Genomic DNA, 27,876 nt, shown 5'->3' with positions numbered 1-27,876 from the left:
GGACTGTCCGGGGCGATTTAAAAGCCCCCGGATGGCTTTTGAAGCCTCCCCCCGCCGCCCGGCTTCGGGGCATCGTCCCGATGCCGGGCGGCGGGGCAGGAACGCCTCTCCCAGCCGCCCGGCTTCGGGGCATCGTTCCGATGCCGGGCGGTGGGGCAGGAACGCCTCCCCCCGCCGCCCGGCATCGGAACGATGTCCCGAAGCCCGGCGGCGGGGCGGGAAAGCCGCCGCCCGGCATCGGAACGATGTCCCGAAGCCGGGCGGCCGGGCGGGACAGCCTCCCCCCGCCGCCCGGCATCGGAACGATGTCCCGAAGCCCGGCGGCGGGGCGGGAAAGCCTCCCCCCGCCGCCCGGCATCGGAACGATGTCCCGAAGCTGAGCGGCGGGGCGAGAAAGCCTCCCCCGCCGCCCGGCATCGGAACGATGTCCCGAAGCCGGGCGGCCGGGCGGGAAAGCCTCCCCCCGCCGCCCGGCTTCGGGGCATCGTCCCGATGCCGGGCGGCGGGGCAGGAACGCCTCCCCCAGCCGCCCGGCTTCGGGGCATCGTCCCGATGCCGGGCGGCGGGGCAGGAACGCCTCCCCCCGCCGCCCGGCTTCGGGGCAGGAAAGCCTCCCCCGCCGCCCGGCTTCGGGGCATCGTCCCGATGCCGGGCGGCGGGGCAGGAACGCCTCCCCCAGCCGCCCGGCTTCGGGGCATCGTCCCGATGCCGGGCGGCGGGGCAGGAAAGCCTCCCCCGCCGCCCGGCTTCGGGGCAGGAACGCCTCCCCCAGCCGCCCGGCTTCGGGGCATCGTCCCGATGCCAGGCGGCGGGGCAGGAACGCCTCCCCCCGCCGCCCGGCATCGGAACGATGTCCCGAAGCCCGGCGGCCGGGCGGGAAAGCCTCCCCCCGCCGCCCGGCATCGGAACGATGTTCCGAAGCCCGGCAGCCGGGCGGGAAAGCCTCCCCCCGCCGCCCGGCATCGGAACGATGTCCCGAAGCCGAGCGGCGGGGCGAGAAAGCCTTTGTCCCCCCTGCCTGCCTTCCCAGGGGCTTTTAAATCACCCCGGACAGCGGAGAAGTCCTCCGCTGTCCCGGGCGATTTTAAAATGCCGCCCGCCAGAAGAGGTCGGGGGAAGGCGGTTTCCATAGGAACGCATTAATTGATTTTCAATGCATTCCTATGGAAAACCGTGCATCGCAAGACGAAAAACTCGCAAGACGAAGAGACTTGCGGAACGAATTAATTTCGTCTTGCGAGGCACCACTGTACAATCAGTGTTTGTGTACAGAATACTTAAGCTATATGAATAAAAATGTGCACACTCTTTCACACTTTTTTGCACTTGTGCTCATTGTGTGAAGAAGTTAACATTCAGAAAGCAGGTTTGATTGTCAGATCACTATGTGTCAGCTTCTTAAAAACTTACTGTATGACAGCTTGGAATGGGTTAGGATACAGTATTGCTTTGTTCAGCCCTAGTCGAGTAGTAACCTATTTTTACCAAGCTCCTTTGTCCAACCCTCTCATTTCCCCAGATTTTCATCAGGTGTGGCAGTGTTGCAGAAACCACTTGACCCTATGGCATTAGCTGTAGTGGGTTGCTTCTCTACATGGTTAAAGTCACCACACGATAAGTGTTATTTTTTATTTTTAAAAGTGTGTCGGAACTCACCATAAATGCCTCCCTTGTTCTCTTTAAGAGTGGCGATGGCGCCCACCTAAGAGGTGTCAGAACTGAGTTCCGGTAAGTTCTGGCTGGGGAAAAAAGCCCTAGGGGCCACTACGTGGTCAAAAGTTACCCAAATCTACACAAAGGTATCCAGAAAAAAAGGAGTAAGGTTACAATGGAAGCAATGGAAACATAGCCATAATGAGGAGAATTGATAAGACAACCTTTGGTATATACGTCCTCAGAAAAATGGGAGCCAGTAGCCCAAACCCTCTCCAGGAATACAAGTAACAGTGGCCATAGCAGGCTAGCACAGACTTTCCAGAAAGTTCTAGCTCATTTATTCAAATAGCTTTTGTGCTACGTTTCAGGATCCTAGATCCTCCCAAAGAGCTTAGAGTAAGAAATCATACTGAAGCAATAAGAACTTGTTATCCGCACTATTAAAATCAACACATAGTTTTAGAAGCCAAGCCCCCTGGTCAGCAGCAACAGATCCTGACAGAGAAGCACAGCCCATGCCATATTCACAGTTACACCAGCCAAAGAGGAAGGCTGGGTGGAGCGGGGGGGGGGCGGAGGGCCCTGTGTTGTGCCAACGAGGATTGGAGGCAAGCGCTGCAGACGCTGCGGGATTAGCAACCTCCCTACTCACTCGGGGGTTCTCAGGGATGCAAGGCAGGAACAGAGAGGCTCACTGGCACCGAAAGAGGGGCCGAGTAGGACGGGTTCTAAAACGTAAGAAGCTAAACTTTTAACCTTCTGCCAGTCCGAAAGCAGGCCCAGACAGAACCAGTTTGTGTACGAGCAACGCCAGACTCACCTTGGCTCCCCAGGTGCCGAGCAGCAGCTTCCATCCCAACTCCAGTGCTTCACCACCAGTTCTCACAGGAGGCTTCCAAGCTGCAGCTCTAGGTTCGTTGTACTTTTATATATATACACACACACACACACACACACACACACACACACACACAGTGTCTCTCTGCCTCCTTTCCCTTCCCTTCCTCTCTCATGAAGGACTACTTCCACTTTCCAGGTCAAAGGCAGAAGGGCTCTCAGCGGCCCCGCAGCATTTTAGGCGTAATGGGAGGCACCTGAGAGCAACATCCCAGCGTCTCCTAAACCCGGGCGCGAGAAGAACGGAGAAGGGCAGTTCTCTGGGGTTGGGCCGGCTCTCTTGAGCTTCCATTAAAACCTGGACTGGAACTTCTCCAAGCTCTGCTGAACTGGAACACATAAATCCAGGAGCATATTCCCTAATATTAGGTGGACGATTAAGAAGAACTGTGGGCAAATCCTGACTCTTTGTTATAAATGAATGATAAAAACAAGCGTACCTTGCGTTTTACTGGTAGCTTAGTCCTACCAACTTTGTAATGTGTGCAAAGTTTTCTGCAGGAGGGGTCATGGAGTGAACTACTTACCACTCCTTAAGAGTGAAATTAAAACTTATTTAAAGTTTGGAGCATTTTGATCCTATAGGACACAGGCAGAGCAATCCTCACAGGAGCTGGGGAGGAGCAAAGTGGTGGATTCAGGGCTGTGCTCCAAGCCCACCTGTCTTTCACTGGCTGGAACAGAAGGTGAGGGAGCAGTTCGGCCACTTTGCTATGCCAGCTCTAGCCTGGCATAGCTGAGGGACCCGAGAATTGGACCCTTGGGGAACAGCATACCTTTGGGCCCAGTTAATCCAAAATCACCAGAGCCCCACCTGTTTCAGGGCTTTCTGCTTGCTGCTGCCAACAGAAAAACCACCAGCTTCCTACTCCTCATTCCAAGGCACAGCTAGGCCCTGATCATGAAAGAACCCCAGCAGAGAAGAGACATCTACACACCATCCTAACTCTCCCTTCATAGGAGGGGGGGGGGGCTAGGATTGCACTCTAACCTTTATTCTAAGGCACACTTACCTGAGAGTAACCCCCATTGAACACACCAGGACTTGTTTTTGAGTAAACACACATAGGCTTCAATTTACTTAAATGCTGGAAACCATCTGTGCTGCTATAAATGGGACTTGGTTCGTTTGCAATGCTTTCCTCTTGCTGGATCACACTCATTGTCTCTCCACCCCCTACCATGTGCATGCTGCCATTATCAAGGCATTATCATTTACAATACTGGAAAAGGAGGCTCTGGATGGAAACTTGTAGGCCCAGATCAACTAGCTATTAATTTGGAACAATTTAAAAACAAAACAAGAGTTTTAGATGCTATTATGGTGTCACAGGAATTGAGAGGAATAGAAGATGAAATTACCAGCCATTTGTCAATCAAATTTTGTTGGCCAGAAGTATTCCTGCAAATGCACCAGAATGAAATTTGCATTTGTGAATAAACCACCTGAGCCAAATTCTAAGGCCTGAGGCAGTTTTATCTGTATAATAAAGATTTCATTGCCCCCCTCCTTTAATAGAAAATGTGGAGCAGAAAATGAATATAAAATGGTACGTTTATGACAGCCAAAATGATTGATTGGAAGAAAGTAATAGATGCTAGTTTCATTCTAATTTCCTCCTTCCACAGAAAAACCAATGACCCAGAAATGTGTAATAAATTAGCCAATTATCCCCAGATGTCAGGCTCTGCAAATGATGTAATCATGGATTTTACAAATCAGAACTGTCCAAAAGAGTAGTACGTCTTCCTGATTAAAATGTCAGCATAAAGTACAGTTTCTCACTTCAATTTCCACCGCTAAAATCAGCCTCTGTAATGGTGCAATATAATAATTAAATGAGTAGCAAACCTCACATGATAGTCAACAGAAATTCAAAATTATTTTTTTCAGAGGTTTCAGGTGAAAATTTAATGTCCTAGTAAAGCTCAGCCATTGTGGTTGCAAAATGTGCTGCAAAGTGCCCCCTCAGCTGCTCAAATAGATAGAAACTGTCCTACAAAGCATATTCCCATGCACGTCTACTCAGACACAAGTCCTGCTGAAGAAGGGACTACTCAGTTAAGTGTGCATAGGCTGAAATTCTATACTCACTTACCTGGACTACTCAAAAGTGAGTAGTCATGTATAGGGTTATGCTGTTAAAAGCCTACATATCATACAGAAATTGAGAGGACAAAGTTATGTCTCACTGTCAGGTAAAAGGCCCGTATTTGAAAAAGAATTGAGAATTATCGTAGAGATCTGCAGTCATCTCCAATAATGAACATATCCCAGAGATTTGGAAGTTGTTGTTTTTAATATGAAAGATAAACAGGTTTCCCAAAAGAACTGACACCACAGTGTGGATCTGACTGATCCCAAGGGTATGCTAATTTACAAGTTGGTATTACGTTATGAACGACTACTAGATAAACAGCTGTTAAAGCTCATTAACTGGAAAGCTATAAATTGGTCATATGGCTTTATTTTCAAATGATGGCGGATAGAGGGTGTATAACTAGCCAACAATGACCTTGAGCCCTAGATAGCACGGTCAATGGTTAGGGATAACGAAAGCTGTAGTCTAGAAGGGATCATGTAGACAGTGTGTTGATTAAGGCCTCACCAAGAGGTGGCTGGGCTGTACACAGATAAAAATGATGAGCAACATTCTCAAAAATAAAATCACTCCAATACATTTTTATACCCTGCTTTAGCTATTTTCATCTGCAGGCATTCAGAGGTGGAACAGTGTAGTGGTCATAGTTTATTGCCTATTTTCAGATGTATTTTCCTTAATAATATCTTATTGTTCAAGTGGTTAAATTGGGCTTGTGACTCAGAGTGGTTCATTGCACTTCTGATGTGAAGACTGCCCGTAGCCTGCTGTGTTTTTATTCATTTACTTAATTAATTTATGAAGCAATTGCACAGTACAATAAAATGTATCTAAAACAATTACATATACCAAAACATTTAAAAACATTTATAGTGGTGCAGCAATAAAACTGCTAGCACATTTGCAAAGCTAAGCAGGGTCTGGTATGGTTTCAGACTGGATGAAGGACCGTATGCTCAGATTTATGCATACAGGGTTGGACTAGATGACCCCGGGGATCCCTTCTAACTCTACAACTTTATGATTCTATGAGAAGTAATTTCTAACCCAAATGATACTGTCTGAGATAAAAAAAAAACCTCCACTTACAAGGCTTGTTGAAAGGGGAAAGTTTTCAACAGATGCTAAATACACAATAGAGACAGTGCCTGCCTGGTATGTAATGGGAGGGAGTTCCAAAGGCTAGGTGCTAAAGGCTCAAATCCAATATCATGCTGCCAGCGCTTGATTTCCATTCTCATCCTGGGGCAAAGTTTGCAACCCAAGGTAACTACTTGCGGGTTAGCGGAGTTTGTAACCCGAAGAGTTTGTAACCTGAAGCGTTTGTAACCCGAGCTACCACTGTACCTTAATTAGAAACTTGTATCAGTATGATAGAGGTTTTCAGATATCTACCAAGGAAAAGAAAAGCCACATTATGCTGCCCCTCCTTTATTACAGGATGATTTGGACTTTAAGTTCTACAGTTAAAGTGTTCAAGTCAAGCATCTGCTAATGATTAAGGCAAGTAGTAATTTTTGCTCCAAATATTTGACTCTGGACAAAGGTTCTACAAAAATAAAACAGGCCAGAATGAGAGCTTGGATGTCGATTAAGAACAAAATTAACAGAGCATTATAGGTAGGTAAACAAAATGATCGTATTCTACCACTTCAAAGTGTTTGTCAGATATTTTACTATAAATAAGCTTTATTCTTTATGCCAATTGCATTTCATCTTTTTGTTTCATTCTGTTTAAGTTCTTGTTTTGTTTTAGAGTTCCTGCATAATTTCAGTGTTGCTGCCAGAGTCTAATGGGCAATTTCCTATAAATTTTCTTCCAGATGTTTATCATCTTCTACTGGAAAAGAGGATTTAAGTGTTTGCTTTGATATCTCAGGAATAGGAGTTAACAAAAATGATAACTACAGTTTCCCTTATTGTTTTAGTATTAAATGTCTGAAAAAATAGCTTGAAGCATGAGAGTGGCAGATTTAAAATGAAAGGGAGCATTCAAAACATTAATCAAAAATAAAACCACCCTGCTCCTATATAAGTTCCACAGTTTTATACAAAATTGTTTTGAACAGAATTGTATTTGCAACTTAAGAACATTCAGATTCACATCGGCATTTGTCAAGGCAATTACCTGCAGTCAAGGTTATATGTACAAGAATGAATGCAAATATAGCCTGCTATCCAGTGCTAATTAGAATAGACCCATTTAAATAATCAGACATGAGTAAGTTCATTAATTTCAGTGGGTTTACTATGCGTATGACTTGGTTGGATATCACCATAGTAACCAAATAGCAACTGTCCAGAAAAAAGCTGCCATGACCTGCTCCTATGGCATTAGCAGTGGCGATATTTGCAGAAAAAATAAGTAAAGGTTTTCACCTTGGATTGAATACATTGGTGGATTTGAGCTAGTAGAAAGCACTGTCATTTGTATTGTTATGGAAATCTTCCAGATATTCTGCAACCCTCCGTGAACGATATCCTGTGCTGTTGTTGGTCTCCCAACACCCATGAACCACTTTTTAAGGGGTAGCAGCAGGTAGGGACCGTGAGGGTTAGGGTGAGAGTGAACTTCCTAAGTAAATGGGGATTTGAACCCTGGGTCTCTGAGGCCCCAGTTCAACACTCTACTTACACATTGGCTCTATAGAGATATAACTTGCCTATCTCACTTAAAGGCTGTAAAATGGATTCTTTTCCAGTTCTGAACCCTAAAATCTGTACCATGGCACGTGGCACAAAGCAGCTGTAGAAAAACCTGAACATTTGCTTTTTTATAGTTATGCAGATACTGTGATGATTGAAGTTCCTCCAACATATGCTGCCTGCCTGGCCTACATTGCTATAAACCTACACTATAAGGCACCCCCCACGGCACTCACACTATTAGTGTCACGTGTCAAAGTTCCCAATGTGAACGGCAGCAAAGTTGTCGCATGGATTAATAGCGTTTGGGTACAGTCCAGTTTCAAATCCTTGTTTTGCCTTTAGGGGCTTTGCAGTCAGTGCTAAGTTAAGGCACTAGGAAGGAGAGCTACAAACGTGATATAGCGGCAAGTAGGGAGAGAAAGAACTGAGGGGGTCTGAGAAGCCCGCCTGTGGCGCCAAGCGGGGAGGTTCACTCGGGGAGAAGGAGTTCGAGCTCTGCACTCTGTACATGCGCTTGTTTCCGGGCCCCGCCGGGATGTCGGCGCCAGAAGGCCGCCTCTAGGGGTCGCTGGTGCGGCGAATAAAGGCCGCCTCTCGGGAACAAGAGAGGAGGAGGTGGGCGGGCTGAGGAGAAGGCGAGGAAGGTGGCGGCGGGGCTGAGGCCGAGAGACGCAAACAACTTTTTCGCAGCGAGTTGCAGGCACCGGCCCGTCGTGCATGAACTGTAACCTGACACTGGAGCGAAGAGAAAGGGAGCGAAGCAGCGGAGGAGAAGGAGAAGGAGAAGGAGAAGAAGCGGAGAAGAGGAAGCCCCGCCAAGGAGCCTCCGAGGGGGATGGTGGTTGCCGCCTCCGCCTCCTCCAGCCGCTCCTAGGGGAGTCCGGCACCCAGGCGAAGCCGGCAATGGGCAGGAGGGAAGCCGCCTGAGCCTCCGGCGAACTTTCCCCCACCTTCACGCCGGGCAGTCGGAGCGGAGCAGGCGGATGGAGGATGCGCTCTGCCCGGCGGGCTGTCTGAGCAGGAGGCGGCGGCGAAGGAAGCGACGGGGGCGCCGACGACGACGATGAAGAAGCTGCTGCTTGCGCCGCCACCGCTGCCTCTGCCGCCGCCGCGCTACAGCGCGGGTTTCCCGGAGCCCCGTCCTCATGTGGCCCCGCCGCCCGCCGCGGGGGCTCCCGGGCAGGGAGCGGGCTGGCGGCGGCGGAGGCCCCTCTCGCTGCTGCCCTTCCTCTCCCTGCGCGACTACGGCTTCTGCATGGCCGCCTTGCTGCTCTTCTGCCTGGGCTCCCTCTTCTATCAGCTCAACGGGGGCGCCCCTCGCTTTCTGCTGGACCTGAGGCACTATCTGGGTAAGGAGGGCGCAGGGGAGGGAGGGGGGCTGCTGCTGCTGCTGCCGCCCGAGGAAGGAGGAGGACTCCGGGTAAGGGGGTGGGGGGGGTGAAGAGCAAACCGGTAGCGCCTCGTGGGCTTGTGTGGAGAGTAGTGAAGCGAGCCGTCTTCGTTAAGGGGTCTGGCTTCTCCCCACCCTTGCTGGACGGTGTGTGTGCTATAGTTCTCCAAAGTTGGTAGTGCTGCCCGCTGTCAGGAGACATCCAACCAACTTCCAAATTGGCGTCTTTACCATTCTGCCTAGTGAGTGGGTCTAAGTTCTACTGGTAAGGGTTGGAGGGGCGTTTGTTCCCAACACAGAGACATGCAAGAGCAAGTGGCATGTTTTTCCTCACTAGGGAAGCGTTGCCGCCTTATCGGGTAGCTGTGCGCCTGCAGCGGTCAGTTGCGTTGGTAAATGGTCGTATTTGAATCGAAATGTTTGAAACTTTTGCAGCTGGGAAGAGTGGCTTAGAGTATTTCGGTTGCATGCCCCTTCGTCCCTCTCGTATTCCATTAGACCGTATGAAGGAGGAAGTGGGGGTCCCTTTTATTATAGCTGCTGCTGCTGCAAATAGTACAGAAAATGATGCTTTTGGTCAAGGCATTGAAGGGGCACTTGCTTTGCAGTTACTGTATATAGTCCGGTAGTGTCAAGTCCAGGGATGAGGAACCCATGGCCCCCCAGCTGTCAGACTCCAACCCTCATCATAACATGGCCAGCAGTCAAACTAGGGAGTGGGGTGGGGGGAGTAAGTGGTGCTTCAGGTTAAGAACAGTTTCAGGTTAAGAACGGACCTCCCGAGGTACCACTGTACTCCAGACATTCACTGTAGATGCCTGCCTAGCCTTTTAATTCAAGGCATCAAGTTCCATTGTCTCCTTAGGCATGTTCCACTGACAAAATGCTCTTCTAGGACAAAATACTTCCTCCAGCATTAGGTATAAAAGTTCTCCCCATCTGCCCCCCCCATAGTCTTTTAAATGCTTGAAAATTGACAATGGTTATTCCCCCCCCCCACTAGCCTAAATGAACCCATTTATTTAGCAGGAGCAGCAGCTGGCATGCTTGTTCATTTGCACTCTTCTTATCTTCCATGTGGGGACTTTCTATTTAAGTGTTGGAGGAGCTGCCTGCATGTGTGTTGGAGAAAGGAGGAGGAGGGTGTCCTTAAGGTCACCCTTGGCCTGACCACAAAATAAATCATTGTGGTTCACAGCCAGTCCCAGTGGTAAAATAAATGTGAGCTGTGGACTGACAGTTAAAATTAAGAGACTGCTGGCAATTCAAATGACAGTATTGCTGGATTAAGTTGGCTACAATGAATATTAAAAAAAGAATTTTACAAGAGCACAGTGAAAGGTGGTGAGCACAACATATTACAATTTGGCTGAACTGGCTATAGCAGGACAGCAGCTACATTGCTGCTTCATTTCTTCTCCAACATGAGCTCTCATATATTTATTAAGGAATATTTTGCAGATAGCAGCTTCCTGGGATTTTACTTATGTGTAAACAAGCCTTCTGTATGCTACTTAACTTATTACATTTGTTTCCCACATTTTCTTTAATGGGTCATACATGGTTTCCCCTATTCTCCATTTTACCGTCACAAAAACCCTGTGAGGTAGGCTACTTGTGAGAGATGGGCCCAAGCTCACCCACCTAGCTTCATGGCCAAGTGGGGATTTGATCTCTGGTCTTCCGAGTTCTAGTTCAACATTCTAACTGCTAACACCACACTGGTGCTTTTTAACTGCATCACTGGCACGTGCATTGAGAAGATGCAGACACATCACAGTTTATATGGTTCTTTCTTTCTGAAATTTATTTTAGAAAATCTCTGCATTTTAAATAGTCCTTCAAAACCTTACATGCCCAGCTTTCAACTGCTCACTTCCTTTCTCTTTGCCATGCTTTCTCTTGCATTTTGTTGTTGGGCTTCCTTGCAAATCTTGTGCCTACCACCCTGCATTGTAATGGGTAGCACAATCCTAACCCTCAAACTGCTCTGCTGGAGGAAGTTGGAATGTGGTTGCAGTTTCTGAGGGTGGGGGGAAGGTGGTGTGTCCACTGAAAGCATAGGTGGAACCTACCAGTGGTGGTATTGTCATTGGCGGTAGCCAGTGTAAATCCTCAAAATGGGTTGTTTCAGGGAGCAGAAGGGGGGTGAGCTGGGGCTGGCCAAGGGTCTGCTGGAACATAATCCAATCCTGTTATTTGCAAGGGTGTGGAGCGTGATCCAGGCTTCTCTGCTGTTCCAGCCCAATGTTGGTGCAGCAAATTTTGGAGGCAATTTTACTGCCCTCCCCCTACTTTCTGCCTTGACCCGCACAAGTGGCAGGGCTACAATTGCAATTGTGGCTCTGCTATTCTGTTCATTAACTATGGCTGGGAGGTAGGATTGCTCTGAGTTAATATAGACACCATTGTGTCTTCACAGTATATATAACACACCCCACTATCTTCTATCTTCATTTCAAATTCCAGTAGCCTCTGTTTCACTTGCAGCTCCATTTACTGATACAGTAGTTGTTTTGTATGTGCCCATGTTGTAGTACCTATTTCTGAATTACTTTATTCTCAATAGGGTTGTTTCGGATTTGGTGGATGCATTGTCAGGACCAGTTATCACATCTTTGTGCCTGTAATAGTTTTTCTGCTAAGACATTTTTTCAATAAGCTCTGTCCCTCCCCCCCTTCAGCAATGGAAATAGCATGTATTTTATTTTATTGAAAGTATTTATGAATTGCCTTTCTGCTCCCAAGGTGATCTAACAGTAATTAAAAATGACAATCTAGGTAAGCACCAATTAAAATGATTAAAGCTTCTCTTTATTTGTTGCCCCGAATTGTGACTTTTGGTAGTTTCCAAGTCACTGTGCCTCCTGAATGCATTTAACACTGAAGACTTTATTGAAGGAATGTGAATCTCTCTAAAGTATGTGGCTGGGAAAACCACAGGGGGCTGCAGGGACTGAACTTCTAGTTTCCTGAAGCAGAAATAAGTGATACCCAATCAAAACAGTGCAATCCAGACTTCTGGCTTGAAGACTGCAAGCAAAAGAGTTGGGAGCAGGGCAGGGGGGAAGAAGGGATTATGAAATACTTGGAAGTAAAAATGTGCTTTGGGTTTTCTTCTGGTTTTGTGCAATGAAACGGCAACATACTGTACTAATTGGTAATAAGAAGCAAGAAAATAGGATGGTGATCAGTTAAAATCGGGAAATGGGAATTGGCATTGAAATAAGATGTATTGTGTAATGTCAGTCTGAAACATGTTGGTTCCAAAACTATTTTAAAAGCTGCATAGTAGAAGCATAACATTTTGTTGCACAGGTGAAAACAATATATCAGTCATGCAAGCTGTAGAAATTCAAATTTATAGAATTGTAGAGTTGGAAGGGAACCTGAGTGTCATCTAGTTAAGTATGTCTCTCCCCATTTTTAGCTGACATGCAGACAGTTGGAGCTTAGGATGCAAGTTATAAACACTAACAAACAAACTTAAATTTGAATTGAGCCTAGCTAATTTAGGCCATAAATTGGTTGCTGGATGTGGTCAGAAATTTAATTCTGGTAACCAGTGGGGAAACCTCACAGGAGTAATGAAAGGCAAACAGCAGAGCAGGCTGTGTCTTCTGTGAGGTGTGTACATGTCCATGAATGCTGAAGGTTGGAAGAGAGAGGCTGCAACATATACATCTTATTCCCTGCAAAATCTTCACTTTGCTTCTGCAGAGAGAGCGCTTCATTGGCTGCCAGGCCCAAATTGTCCTTGGTATGAAAATTATTAAATCTCAGTCTGAAAGGGGCTGCTTGTTTCCAGCTTCCTACAAGTGACCTCTGTGGAGGGCCACCAGGCCATAATTATTTAAGGCCCAACAAGATGTGCATCATGTACATGCATCGGTTCATACATACCAGCATTTGGTGCTTTACTCTTTGCTCCTTGTATAAATCACATGGTTCCTACATCTATGAAACCCTATGTGAAGTGTCTGTTTTTGGGGATGGTATGTACATTTTTGTTCTCTCACTGCCTTCCTGAGTTTGCAGAGATGTGTATTGTTCATCTGAGGTCATACTTGGAACGAACATCAGTCAAGTTGTAGTATGCATCAGTCCTCTATAGATTTCTCTACTATTATTTTGGTAAAGAAAAAAAAAACACCTTTGATTCAGTCTGTTACTATAGGTCCTTTCACCTGCCTTAAATAGAGCAGTAAGAATTTGCTGAATAAAAAATATGCATATTCAAATCACAGATACAGGAGAAAAAGTGCATTCTTGCCCCCCAGTCACCTACAGGATTTCATATTCTTGCCTGAAGGTAAGGGTTTGTCCCTCACTTAAAAGAGAGACATATTACTTACTTAAAAGAGAGACATATTAAACGTCCACAGTACTCTCGAAAGCAGGCTTTAGCACATAGATGATCTGAAAACTACAAGGACTGATTTTCCGTTAGTTGCACAGTGTAAGAACAGTGTCTTCTGTTTGTTTGTTTTTAACCACAGTGGTACCTCGGGTTACAGACGCTTCAGGTTACAGACTCCGCTAACCCAGAAATAGTACCTCGGGTTAAGAACTTTGCTTCAGGATGAGAACAGAAATCGCACGGCGGCGGCACAGCAGCAGCAGGAGGCCCCATTAGCTAAAGTGGTACCTCAGGTTAAGAACAGTTTCAGGTTAAGAATGGACCTCCAGAAATAATTAAGTTCTTAACCAGAGGTACCACTGCATCTTGATCCTTATTGGACTTCTTCTTCTTCATGGAAATTCATTGTGTGGAAACTGATGGTTGAAGTTAGTTATACCTGTAAGGAAATCTCTTTCCTTCACTTTTTGTAGATGCATTTTTATCCTGTACGGTTGCTAGAGAAGATAATTTAAGACACTAGGAAGCTAGAGGCTTTAAAACTCCAGCTTTAAATGTGAGTAATACATTACAATCAGTTGCTCCAATCAAGGAGTCATTGAGAAATAAGTTTACAACCCCTTCAGAAAGATATCTAGGTTAAGAAGAGCTGCAGCAAATTTTCACAGCCCAAAGCATGTTGTCATTTTCTGCTTTTTCTGTGCTGAACCTCTTTTCGGGTTGATTAATTTCTCTGTATATCTGGGGGAATTCTAGGGTTACATTTCAAAGCATTATTTATTGGAGGTGTCAGATATATATAAAAGTGACTAAAACCACTTGCGCTGTACAATTAAATTGAAACAAACTCTGCCTATAGGCTTCCAGTTCAATCAGCCTTAAGAATGCACCCCACTTAGTCCACATATATTTGCATGCCAAAAGATACTGTAAGTGAGTAGTTGTGCACACATAATCTGCAGGAAGTAATTACGCAATAGAAACATCTGTTCAGAAGCAGATAGTGACTGTAGATTTTAGACTAAAGAAGTGTTTGGGGAGGGAGGGAATGCCTAGCTCTTTATGTGCCTGCCTTCTGTTTCACTGCTTGACATCCCCCCTCCCAAGTGTACAAACCACACATTTGAAATCACTTATGACTGCTGATGGAATTGGCCAGAAAAAGCATTGGGTCTGAAAAGAGTCATTTCTCTTATCTAAATTCTCCCTTCCCCAAATGGCTTTTCTTTTTTAATGTGTTGTGGTACTATTGTCATATAATGTGTAGGAAGTTCTTTGGTTTTCTTGGCACTTCAATTTCTTTAAGTACAGAGTAGTAAAGATGTGCATCTAACCTTCAGTACACCAAAACTGCTTTCTCCGGTGTATGCCTTTTTATGCTCCTCCCGGTCACATTAGAATTTTTATATGTAAAGTTATTTTGGTTGTATTTTGCTCAGCTGTGCCTGTTTAAGCAAGAAGAGATGTAATTACCTTATAACCAGCGTGGCACTCTAGACGCCTTTACATTTATATGGCATGATTTTCTCTGCCACCTTGGGCAGTGAGTTTGTGTTAGCTACATTCCTCTCCTGCTGTACCTTTTATTTCTCCTGTAACCCGTTTCACTATTTTCCCCATTTTACTCGGGTTTTTGCTTTCCTATCACTTCCTTTGTCTGGCTGCTTGCTCTTGTCACCTACTTCCCCTACCTCCACCGTTATCTATTGCATGGGCTGGAGTGTAGAAGAGGTGCCCTGGTGGGTTATCAGGCTCACACAATTGTTTATATTTCTGTTAAAAACCTATGGAACATAAGGGGGGAAATGGAATAGCTATAGAAGATTTAAATTTAAAGCAGCTTGGGAAGTAGTGCCAAATGTTACCGGGCAACATCATTATATAAATAATACTTTGAACATAAGAGTCTTGCTGGATCAGACCAAAAAGCTCATCTTGTGTTGCATCCTGTTCCAGATGCTTATGGGAATCCCACAAGCAGAATATAAATGCAACAGTCATTTCCCAGTAGTGATTCCCAGCAAATGGTATACAGAGGCATGCTGCATTCAAAGAGGAGTAGATATTAATTGCCTTATGCTCCATGGATTTGTCAAATCTTCTTTTAAAGTTATCCAAGTTGGTGGCCACCCTTCCATCCTGTTGGAGCAGATGCCATAGTTTTAGCCATGTGTTACATGAATACGTGCTTTCTCTCGTCTGTCGTTCATTTTTGGGTCTGTATCGTCTGTATTGTATACAGTGGTACCTCGGGTTAAGTACTTAATTCGTTCCGGAGGTCTGTTCTTAACCTGAAGCACCACTTTAGCTAATGGGGCCTCCCGCTGCCACCGCGCCGCCAGAGCACGATTTCTGTTCTCATCCTGAAGCAAAGTTCTTAACCCGAGGTACTATTTCTGGGTTAGCAGAGTTTGTAGCCTGAAGCGTCTGTAACCTGGAACGTGTGCAACCCAAGGTACCACTGTACTGCATTATTTGTCATTTTGCTAAGCTAGAAAGCTCCAGCTTTTACCCATGGGGATTTTCTTCAGCCTCTTGGTTGTTTTGGGTGCTCTTTTTGGAACATACAGTATCCTTTAATGAGGTGAGGCGACTAGAACTGTACACAGTATCTAAGTGTGGTCGCACCATATGACATAATACAGAATGGCATTATATTGGCAGCTTTCACTTAAATCCTTTCTTAATGAGTGCTAACATGGAATTTCCCTTTTTCATAGTTGTTGTACACTGGGTCATCTTCATTGATATATCCGTATCCACTATGACCCCAACATTTCTGTACAGTCACTGCCACTTCAGACCTCATTAGTATATAAGTAGCATTATGATTTTTGTCCCAATGTGCATCATTTTACACTTAAAAGGTAAAGGTACCCCTGCCCGTACGGGCCAGTCTTGAGACTCTGGGGTTGTGCGCCCATCTCACTTAAGAGGCCAGGGGCCAGCGCTGTCCGGAGACACTTCCGGGTCACGTGGCCAGCGTGACATCGCTGCTCTGGCGAGCCAGAGCCGCACACGGAAACGCCGTTTACCTTCCCGCTGGTAAGCGGTCCCTATTTATCTACTTGCACCCGGAGGTGCTTTCGAACTGCTAGGTTGGCAGGTGCTGGGACCGAGCAGTGGGAGCGCACCCCGCCGCGGGGATTCGAACCGCCGACCTTTCGATCGGCAAGTCCTAGGCGCTGAGGCTTTAACCCACAGCGCCACCTGCGTCCCATTTTACACTTACTTACACTGAATTACACTGGCCATTTTACTACCCATTCACCCAATTTAGAAATATCATTTTGGAACTTTTCATAATCCATTTTTGTTTTAACCTCCCTGAACAATTTGTTGTAGACACCAAACTTGGCTTCCTCACTGCTCATGCCTAATTTTTATTCTGTGTGGTGCTATTGGCCTGGTTCAGACATATACTGGGAAATGATGGTTTCCAAGTATATAAACGAGCCTACATATATAAGCCTTCTGCTTGCATGCTTTTTCACTCCACTCATCTCATCACAGGAGAGGAGGAGATAACAAGCCAAGGTCTGTCACTGTTGTTTCCTTCTTTTTCCTCAAATCATAGTTCAAACAAATCAGTTTACAGAGTTTGGGTGGTTTATGAATTAGTGGGAAACCATGGTTATTGAATGAATCCTGAATTTTCAGAGTGATTCACATTTTAAAATTTTATTTATTCAAAATACTTTAAAGCTGTTCTACAGGAAAATGTCCAGGGCAACTTAGAATACTACCACATGCACACTTCTCACTGCCATGTTTTGCTGTGATGGTGTTTACATATATAATGGACTGGGGGCAGCAGATAACGGATTTAGTTTACCCTAATAATGCTCATCTAAGGGACACAGGTGGCGCTGTGGGTTAAAGCCTCAGCGCCTAGGACTTGCTGATCGAAAGGTCGGCGGTTCGAATCCCTGCTGCGGGGTGCGCTCCCGCTGCTCGGTCCCAGCGCCTGCCAACCTAGCAGTTCGAAAGCACCTCCGGGTGCAAGTAGATAAATAGGGACCGCTTACCAGCAGGAAGGTAAACGGCGTTTCCGTGTGCAGCTCTGGCTCGCCAGAGCAGCGATGTCACGCTGGCCATGTGACCCGGAAGACAGCGCTGGCCCCTGGCCTCTTAAGTGAGATGGGCGCACAACCCCAGAGTCTGGCAAGACTGGCCCGCACGGGCAGGGGTACCTTTACCTTTACCTTTAATAATGCTCATCACTTTCCAGTTTTTCAATTCATCCAATGAATTTTGGAAAAGGTTCAGTTCTATGCAAATGTAAATTTACCATTCAGTATTTTGCTCAGATGCTTTAGGGGCAATGTACATGACAGATAGAGACCAGTTCATTCTCTAGGTTTTCACATTTTAATAGATATTGTCTTAGTTGTCAGTCATTCAGATGTTTTTTGTGGTCAACCATCCAAGAAAAACAAAATGAAGAGTGTAAAATACAAAATCATAGCCTCCATAAAACTAATTATTAAAGATGACTAAGATCAAACCATCTCAAAAGTATAAGACACAAAACCATTTGGATATTTTGGTGCCTGCTCAGTAATAAATTTGTGGGTTCCCCTTGTAGTACTTTAAAAAATATAGTAGTTTAGTGATTTAAACAGCAAAAAAACCAAACATAAGCACTAGAAAAGATAGTAGTTTATTTTAAAAATTATTTTCATATTGAAGTCCCTGAGAGAATTGTAACCTTGATTAAAGTTTTGGCTGCCTGTGGTTTATACTATGAATTTGGGATGAATCTTGGCATGTTTCTATTTGCACAAGATAATCCAGAAATGTATCATCTATCTTAAAATTCCATGTAAAATGAAAAGTGTTAGGACTGATTGATTTGAGTATAGCCTGAATGGAAATGAAGTATGTTTAGATAAGTTATTAGGTGTTCCTGTCCTGGCACAGATCTCAAGTTGGCAGAACATGTGCCTTAGAATGCAAGGCTTGCAGTATTAATGTCCTGTTGAATTTACTTAATGGTAGAATAGCATGCTATGCCAAATATATGGGTGGGTTTCCCTGTGTTATTCCTGGCTGATTGATCAGAATGATTGGAATACATTTCTCTTCCCTCTTGAGTGTTGTACAGGGGTTACTGTTTTAACTGAAAATGAAAGGTACAGTCTTTCTGCCCTCCCAACATAAAGCCTGCCCCCTAACATAAATCTTGTTTCTGGTTTTTAATTTTAATTAGGGTCTGCTCTGTTTTTCCAGTTTTGCTTTCCTTCATTGACTTCAGATATTAAATGTTTTTTAAAGGTCACCAGTGGTTTTACTTCTGCAGAACTGATGCTCCTTACCCCATATGCCTTCTTTCTAATCTTTACCACACCTACAACGTCAGATATTCTCCAGAAAGACAGTTTCTGACTCTGATTCAGCTTGTGAAGTTGACTCACATTGGACCCTCTTCTCTCCCTTATGCTGTATACTGTGATTCTGCAGAGTGCCAAAAATGGTATTGTCAGAGGCGTACCTAGGGTTTGTTGAAACAGAGGTACAGGCTTGGGGGCACATGTGCATCACCCCAGAAATCTGTCTCCAGTTGTGAGTTTCGACAAGAACTGGGAGCTGAGCAGTAGGAGAAATGGTCAGGTGATATGAAGGTAGACCAATCAAAGAGCACAACAATGAGAATTCACCACCAAAATGGCACTCGTAGTATGGCAAGATGCAATGTTGGACAAGAAATGGAGACAGCTAGGGGGTGGGCCTGCGGCTGTCAATCAGCCAGGCACAAAACAGGCAGCCACAGATCTCCATCGTTTTCTCTCCTCCTCTTGCTCACCTGTTACCAAGTTGAATCCCTCCCTCCTTTTCCACAAAGTCAGAAAAAAGAATAAATGTGATATATGCCTTTTAAGACTTCTCACCGGTCAGTCGGTCAGTTAGATAAATTCATGGAGGCTATTATCTGTTGTGGTTGTGCTCTGCTTTTACAGTTGGAGGCAGCAAGGCTTCTGAATACCAGTTGCAGGAAACCCCAGGAGAGAAGAGAGCTCTTGTGCTTGGGTCGTGCATCTGGGTTTCCTGCAGGCATCTGGTTGGACACAGTGACAACACGATGGGCTATTGGCCTGATACAGCATGCTCTTGTTATGTTCTTATAAACTCCAGCCATAGCAGTCTGTATATAAAAATGAAATACATGTTGAGTATAATAATTAGGTTTCTTTATGTAGCATGATATCATAAAAACAGTGTCAACATTTAAATTGCTCTTTCCCTTTTTCTGTTATTGTAAATCAATCCAGGACTCCTCTGAATGTGTGAAGTGATATGTAAATATAATAAATTAACTTGTCACACCTGCCATAGTATTTAATTAGTTAATTGTTCTGTTAAAAATTAACTTGCTTATAGCAAACGACACAGCTTCTCCATCAGATGAGAGAGTAGGAGCTGTTTAGTGTCATAACATCTGGGTAGCAAGAACATGTAATATTTGGAATAGGCATGAGGATAATTGAAGTGAAAATGATTATAAAATGAGATGAAACACTGCTATGCAGCCTTCATGTCTTTACTTGACACCACATTGCAAAGTGAAAACCACGATGTCCAGTTACTGGAAGTCCAGAGTTTCCGCTTTGTACACACCTTTCAGTCTTACCAGGCAGTCCAGAAATGTTTGTTTCTTGTTCTATCTCCTCTCTTTTTTGTAATATTCAAAGTGGAACTTTGTCATATCACCTTTCTGAAGTGTTCAAGGCTTGTGAGGGCAGGAATGATTTCTGCATCTTAGTTTGCTTCCAGATGACTTGTTTACCAAGCATTTTTGGCCAATTTGTTTGCATGAATTTGAGGGTAGGTTCATTATCACTCATTCTGGCTTGTCTGCGGGGAGCTAGGGCAATGTTGCATTAAGTAGATGATGTTATGAACCTTAGCAGCTCAGGACTATAATACCTCAAGGACCACTTCTCCCATATGAACCAACGTGGACTCTTTGATCATTACTTGAGGCCCTTCTTTGGGTGTCCCCTCCATGAGAGGTCTGGAGGGTTGCAGCATGGGAACTGCGGTTATGTGATTCATTTGCACCCAAAATTAGCAATAGTCCAGAAGCTAACTGGTGTAGGGTGGTATGAAAATGCTTTTCAAAAGTTACACAGAAGTGCAGAGAACAATTGGTGAAAGTGACTCACCCTCTCTGCGTTATGCCAGCCAGTAGGAGAAGCAAGCACTCACAGATAGGGCAGTGTTCTTTGAACATAGCTGTGTATCATCAGAGGCTTACATGTCTTATTAATGTGCACAAGAACTTCAGTAACTAACAGGCAGTGAGCATCACTGTTAAAGGCTCTCCTCATGTGCCATGATAGTCTTCTTTCCATTCTTCCAGTGTCTCTCTTTCTTTCTTCCCCAGAGAAGACTGGATTGAAGAAAGAAACCAAAGTGCAGGAGCTAGAGAAAGAAGTTTTCTCAGTCTAATACATCTGGCCCCAGCCTGGTTTTACATTTGCCACTGGGGATGGACAAATGTGAACTACTGGCAAAATATTTCATCCATGCTTGTTGCTAATCTTGGATTACAAGCATAATACAATGGGCATTTTGGCAAAATACAGTATATTATTCAACTTCATAACTGGGAGTTTGTTTCCATGGAAGAAGTGTGAAAAGAACCCTAACTGAAGCCTAACAGTTTTGTTTTTGAAAGTAGTTACTAATTCCTCTGAAAATTATGGTTGGCATCACAAGCCAAAATTTATGGTCTGTATTTTCAAAGAAAGTGCCAGTATGACAGTCTTAGTAGTTCCGTTTGGCTTTTGCTCAGGGAAGCGCTCCAAATTAGTTCTGCAAATAAAAAATAACATGTATTCCTTCCCCTTTTCTCTTAACATCTCTGCTTTAACTTCAGAAACGAAACAAAATCTAAGCCCTTGTGTGCTTGATCTCATAGGCATGTGACCTTTAACGCTGTTCCAGACAGACCTGTGGTTATAGCATAGTTCTTTTTATTCCATACAAATATTTCTGTTCTTTACCCGGTTGAAGGCGGAGAGCTGCCACCATTTTTAACTTGGCAGGAGGATGCACTTAGTCTGTTAGTCACTAAAGGGGTTTCCCAGCTGCCCTTAATTCCCAGCAAACAGTAATGTTATAGAAAGTTAAATACTCCTGGGATTACTTTCTCTTGATTAGAAGTGGACATCCAGAAAATCTCTGCTTCTGCTTAAAATGTTTGTCCTTTCCAGTTGTGATAATAAGCTTGGGAATTTGACAGGCATAAACTATTGGGAAGGTCCATAACTCAATGCTATACCACACATTTAGCATGTGGATGGTCTCAGGTTCAACTTCTATTGAAAGGTTCAAGTGTCAGGTGATAGAGAAGACTTCTGCCTGAGAACCCTGGAGACTGGAGTCAAAAACAATGGCTTAGGACAGTGAGTCTCAATTTTTTTCTCTGGGCCACACTTTCATAATTAAAAAAATGATGAATATTTTTATTCATAATAAATACATTGGAAAACAAGCAGGAACAAATCCTAGCAGTGCTTGATTTATAACATAGAACACAACTACTTTATAATATGATAATGGGGCATGTGGAAAGTATGAAACAACGCAGCTATGTTGCCCGCGGATTGAGCGGACAAGACACATAATGGGTCCAATGGTCCCTCTACATCTTGTAGAGGGAAATGAGGGGCAGATGGGGCTTGTCAACCAGGGATGAGACCATCTATGAGAATGAAACTCTTATCCTAACCCTCCACTGCCTTACAGCTATACTCATTTGTGAGAGAGGTTTTGGGAGTAAACCCTGAGGAAAAATCTGTACCCGCTGCCTTGCGAGACCTCTTCTGGAGACGAAAAGGCTAGGGAGTAAACCCCACACAAACCTGGAGTGGAGTCCTGAAGATGGTTGGATGGCATCTTGTACTGCAGCCAAGCTGGTGCCAAACATATTGCTCCACTTTCCTTTGGGACCACATCAGCGAGGCCGGAGGGGGGGGTGTGGTATTGTCATCTGGGCAACCCAGGACCTCCATACACACTGTCCAGGCTTGCAGCATCCCAGGAAGGTCACTTTGGTGCTAAATTCAGCAAAAGAAATTGCAAGAGGCAGCAGGTATGAGGTCTCTGCTACCACAGCAGGCACTGTGGTTCTCCATCAGTCGGACTTCACCGCCTCGAGCTTCACTTCATTGTCTCTTGAGACAGATGGATGCCTACAACTATATTCATTCAGGGATTAACCACAAAGCATACCTTATAACAATGAGCAACCTCATAAAGTAGTTTTAAGGCTCCTGATTTTGTTCCAGGGTGTCTGAAACAAAAATAATTCTCATCTCTAGTCTTAATTTAGTCCCAGTTAAATTTGATTTTGGCAAGGTGCTTGTTATAACTAATAATTTATTTTTCTTAATAAGATGTTAATGCAGCCTTCACTTTTCTAATTCTGATATGTTAGCTTCCTACTGAGACAGCAAGTAAGTCTTTTCTTTATTTTTCACCCGAATTAACCCGAAATATGTATTTGGCAGTTTCCCCCTAAAACCATTGGCTATACATTTCATTATTTTAATACTTATCCAGCTTTGTCTTGGGTTTATTTTCCCTGGAATTTAGGCTTGTTGTATTGTACAAGACCTTTTAAACTGCAGTCCCTGAGGATAGTTTGACCTTTATAGTTTGCCTACTCCTGTGAACTTGTGTTTAAGACACCAGGGTTCTGTTTGAGTCTACAAAATGGAAATCTGAAAAATGGAATTAAATTTGTCAGAAGAAAGTCTTCCTCTAACTGTTCATTTTACTGCATTAACTTTAATTAAGGATGAGCAGGCTGGGAGAAAGTGGAAGAGTTTTAAATTGGAATAGCAGTAATTTTTAACTGGATTCACCCTTGACAGTTCTATGGTAGTTACAGGAGTCCTGTAGTGAAGGTACTGACAATTGAATAGCACAGATTATGACGAACTATATAAAAGAGTCAGAAGCAGAAATGATGTCTTAGTGCAGATAGCATCTGCGTTAGTAAAACTGTGATTGGATTTGAGATATAGTAAATTTTACCAGTTTTATTTTGATGTTTTCCCTTTCATATGTCATGTTATAAGATTGAGATTAGCTATATAGCAGAGGTTTTATGTTGGCTGTGCACACTCGTTCTCATATTTTTAAGTTAGTTCTTGGTATGAGCTTTCGTGTGCATGCACACTTCTTCAGGTATCTGAAGAAGTGTGCATGCACACGAAAGCTCATACCAAGAACTAACTTAGTTGGTCTTTAAGGTGCTACTGGAAGGAATTTTTTTGTTTTGACTATGGCAGACCAACACGGCTACCTATCTGTAACTCATATTTTTATTTATTGATAAATGAAATGGGGAAATTATGAAAATCAGTATTTCCATGTTTCACATTCAAGAATGGTCAAAAACAATTCTTAATTTGATCCTCCCCAAGGATATATACTGGGCTCAGTGTGGATCAGATGATCTGGAGGCAGGAGTGAATGGCTTGTAGATGATAGGCATGTTTAGACTTTCACCTGAACACAGAAACACTCAAAGTGTGGGTGGGGGCAGTGTTGTGCCTGCATGGCCCAAGCCTCCTTGTATGTCTTACAGTCATTGTCCCCCCCGCCCCCTGACCTTTGCTGCATAGACTGCAGGGGTGTTTCTACTCACATTCGCTTGAACAGAAGTAGACTCTTCCCCATGACCAGGGACCCTGCTTTAACAAGGTTCTTGATTGGATGCTTTGAAGGGAACACAAATAGAAGTCACTCAAAGCAACATGGGGAAGGTTGAGGACTAAGAAGGATCATGATGAACACAAGGATGTTAGGGGAAGAGCTTGTGTGTGCAACCTCTGCCTCTATTCTCACTTTGGGTGTTCTTACGTTTAGGCAAAGCCTTAACAAATTGCAGACAGAACAGCATGTGATTAAATTAGCAAAACAGTACATATTGTAGTAGAAAAACCCAAACTTTTCAGAGGTTGTAAGTTGGCTATTAATCATTGGGGATTGGGGGCCAACAGAGGAAAGTTTGGTAGAAATGTCAACTCAGTGTGCTCTGGCAGTAACAGAAATGGCAAATTCAGTGTTTTTAGTCAAGGGTAGATGTGGTGGCTGGCTGAAAACCGTTCAGTGGGCATCATAGTTAAACAGCTACTTGAATCCAGGCTTGCTAATACAGTGGTGCCCCGCAAGACGAACGCCTCGCAAGACGAAAAACCCGCTAGACGAAAGGGTTTTCCGTTTTGGAGGCGCTTCGCAAAACGAATTTCCCTATGGGCTTGCTTCGCAAGAAGAAAGCCCATAGGGAAATCTCCGGGGACCTCTTTTAAATGCTAGCGGTGGGGAGCAAAGCCTTTCCCCCCCCCTCCGGCCTTCAGAAGAGGTCCAGGAAGGCTGGCGGGGGCCGAAAGGCTTTGCTCCCCACCACCAGCATTTTAAAAGCAGTCCGGGATAGCAGGGAAGCGCTTCCCGCTATCCCGGATGGCTTTTGAAGGCAGGCGGGGGGAGCAAAGACTTTTGCACCCTGCCCACCTTCGGAAGAGGTCCAGGACCTCTTCCGAAGGCGGGCGGGGGGCAAAAGTCTTTGTCCCCCCTGCCTGCCTTCCCCGGAGAGTGGAGAAACGCAGCGCTGCGTTTCTCCGCTCTCCCGGGAAGGCAGGCAGGGGGGGAAGCAAAGACTTTCGCCCCCCCGCCGGCCTTCAGAAGAGGTCGGGGGACAGACTGTCCCCGGACCTGGTCTGAAGGCGGTTTCCATAGGAACGCATTAATTGATTTTTAATGCATTCCTATGGGAAACCGTGCTTCGCAAGACGAAAAACTCGCAAGACGAAAAGACTTGCGGAACGAATTAATTTCGTCTTGCGAGGCACCACTGTACAGGAAAGTATGAGGCCAGGGACTGTCAGAAAGGGTCACACGCCTTCAAGATAGAGGGCTGTGTGCTCTTAACCATAAAGAGTTGAGAGAGAGGAGGCTAAGGGATTGAAAGGAAGGGCGGCCAAGGAACTGACATGCTTGTAACTTTTGAGTTGTAAACCTGAGAGAGTACAAAATCAGAAAGCATTATTTCATCTGAGCCCTTTAAAAAATAGTGTAAGTATAATTTCGGCATGGCTGATGGGAGCTTTGTGGTGACATTTTTGAAATTTACCAAAGGGAATTCTTTTAAAATTGCTCATTGTTTTAATGAGCATTTAATTTACACCACTTCTGTAAAGCGAGCTTACTTTTCTGTTTCAGAATTGTTTGCAGGTATTATTATTTCTAAATAAGCCCAGTAGAACCCAAAGAGCTGCAAGCAAATATTTTGATATTGCTTAACTCCAATTCTTACAAAAATGCTTGAAAACACAATAAATCTGGTGCTCTTAATTTTTATTTGCTGTCTGTGTGTTGTACCTTTAGGGTATATCCCATTAAGTTTCCAGGCTTATTTCTGCAGCTGCAATACTTGGAGGATTTTAAACAAAAGCTGACTTTTTCAAGACCCTGCAGGATCCAATTAGAAAGGAATATGATTATGTCTAGATGGCATGACCTTGTGTGATACTATCCTTGCCCTCTTTACTTTTCAGGGATAGAATGCTACAGGCTTGGTTATCTTTTTTCTCTCCCTTCAGTGTAGTTCTAACAGGCCAGGCATTCTCTAATTTGTTTTCATGGAAATGGTGATGTAGATTTATGTGGTGAAACAGATTACTTTTGCAAGTTGGCTATAATTCAGGCCATGCTGCCTGCAGTGGGCAATGAACGTGGAAGTTTGAGATTAAAACAACTGGAAACAAGACCAAAATAAGTCTTGCCCCCCTTTAATGATAGGTTAATTTAATATAACAATGGCAGTACAGGTAACTTGCATCTTACATGGGGGTTACGTTGCTGGCCATTGCACGGATAAGCAAAATTGTGTAACCACCCCTCCTACTGAAAACAATTTTTAAAAGACATGTTAAAAATTGCTGCACTTACTGGTGAGGGACAAATGTAGATCTCAGCCTTCTTCTTAGTCTTCTTCCTTCTGTTCTTCACTGCTGCAGATGATATGAGGACCAGGGGATTTGACCAGTATCCAGAAGTGTTTGGCTGTGGTTCAGATCCAGACATGAGTTGCCTGGGCACATCTGCTGCTGGCGCTGCTGCTGGTTTCTGTGTGAGGAACATGATAATTGGCAGCTGCTGTTATTTCTTAAGTTCATTAAACATTTAATCTCAGAGTGTGGTCTCAGAGTGCCTGTAATCCCATGGATTATTTTGAGACTGTGTAAAACTCTGCAGTCAGATCATTTGCATGTTTTTTGGGTTTGGTTTTTTTTTTTTTTTGCAACTTGGAAAAGTTGGGGGGGGGGGAATAATTCAGATTCCAGCTGGCTGGCTCGTGTTTGCCATCCTCATCCTCACATTTTGAATTTAATCTGACCAGTTCCTCCAGCTCTTCAACAGTCAATACCTGTTGGCCCTCAATTAGCTCTTCCACTTCTTCCTGCATGAGGTCAACAAAGCCCTCCCAAAGCTACCACAGTTCCTCATGTTTTATTAGTAAGTCCCATTGTGTTCAGTGGGACTTATTTCCAGGAAGGTGTGCACAGGATTACCGTTTATCCTCAATCTTTTCTATCTTGATACTACAGCATATATTCCAAATATTTCTGTTTTTAAAATTGCTTTTATCTGCTATGTCCCCATTGAATTCGGAAAGATATTTAAAGAACATTTGGCTGCTTTGCAGTTTTGTAAGTGTTAACATTAAAAAAAAAACTTGTAAAACGGCAAATAGACTTTGACTCTTTTAAATCAGAAACTGTCCATTTTATTGCAGAAACATAACAGTTGCAAGTCTATACTGTATCTGATAATCAAGGTAGTCTGTTTCTCCACTGAGCCAATATTCCACAACATTTGTAGCAATTTTAGGGTCTTATTGAACTAGTTTGCGCACAGTGCAATTTCATATACAATCATGCACACAACTCCCCCCCCCCCGATATTGTATACCTTCTCCCAGATTTTTGTTTGTTTCTATCTGCAATATCGAACTTTTAAAGAAAAAACTTGTGTTACATCAGGGCCCTTAGCTGCTCAGTGTTGTTTAAATGTTCTGCAGCCTTGAGCTGACTCATACAGTACCAAAAAAGTACAGTTTGATTATGGTGGCTTTTCTGGTAATTATGTGCAGGGGCATAAAGCAATTATACTATGGAAGCTATTTTAAAAAGACAAAACCATAACATAACAAGTAAAGATAGGTAGCTGTGTTGGTCTGCCATAGTCAAAACAAAACAAATTTCCTTCCAGTAGCACCTTAAAGACCAACTAAGTTAGTTCTTGGTATGAGCTTTCGTGTGCATGCACACTTCTTCAGATACACTGAAACAGAAGTTTCCAGACCCTTCTATATAGTGAGAAGGTGGGGAGGGGTATTACTCAGAAGGGTGGTGGGAATGGGTGATTGGCAGATAGCTGTGATGAGCCTGTTGACAACTCTTAACGACTGCAATAGGTCTTACAGGAAAAAGCAAGGGGTGAGAAGGTGAAAAATGGCTTTGTCATGTATAATGAGATAAGAATCCAAGGTCTTTGTTCAGACCAGGTGTCTCCATGGTTTTAAGTTTGGTGATAAGTTGCAATTCAGCAGCTTCTCTGGAAACTTCTGTTTCAGTGTATCTGAAGAAGTGTGCATGCACACGAAAGCTCATACCAAGAACTAACTTAGTTGGTCTTTAAGGTGCTACTGGAAGGAAATTTGTTTTGTTATAACAAGTAAAGTTATTTGAAAATGAAAACAGGACACTATGTTTTCAGTCAACATACTTTCATACTCTAGCTGG

The 27,876-nt window shown here is 44.2% G+C and overlaps 1 protein-coding gene across 1 annotated transcript in view; it reads left to right on the top strand.

Annotated features, from left to right (window-relative positions):
- Positions 1 to 6,999: 6,999 nt before the first annotated feature.
- The window catches only part of UST (uronyl 2-sulfotransferase), a 128,178-nt gene continuing 107,301 nt past the window's right edge, over positions 7,000 to 27,876 (top strand). The window contains exon 1 of the mRNA XM_081905209.1: positions 7,000 to 8,653. Coding sequence (XP_081761335.1) covers positions 8,368 to 8,653 — 286 coding nt within the window. The 5' untranslated portion in view covers positions 7,000 to 8,367. The remainder of the gene's footprint in view (positions 8,654 to 27,876) is intronic.

The sequence above is a fragment of the Podarcis melisellensis genome (assembly GCF_964234715.1).
Source record: "Podarcis melisellensis genome assembly, chromosome: 3".
Lineage (NCBI taxonomy): Eukaryota > Metazoa > Chordata > Lepidosauria > Squamata > Lacertidae > Podarcis > Podarcis melisellensis.
This window is presented reverse-complemented; position numbering and strand designations above follow the sequence as displayed.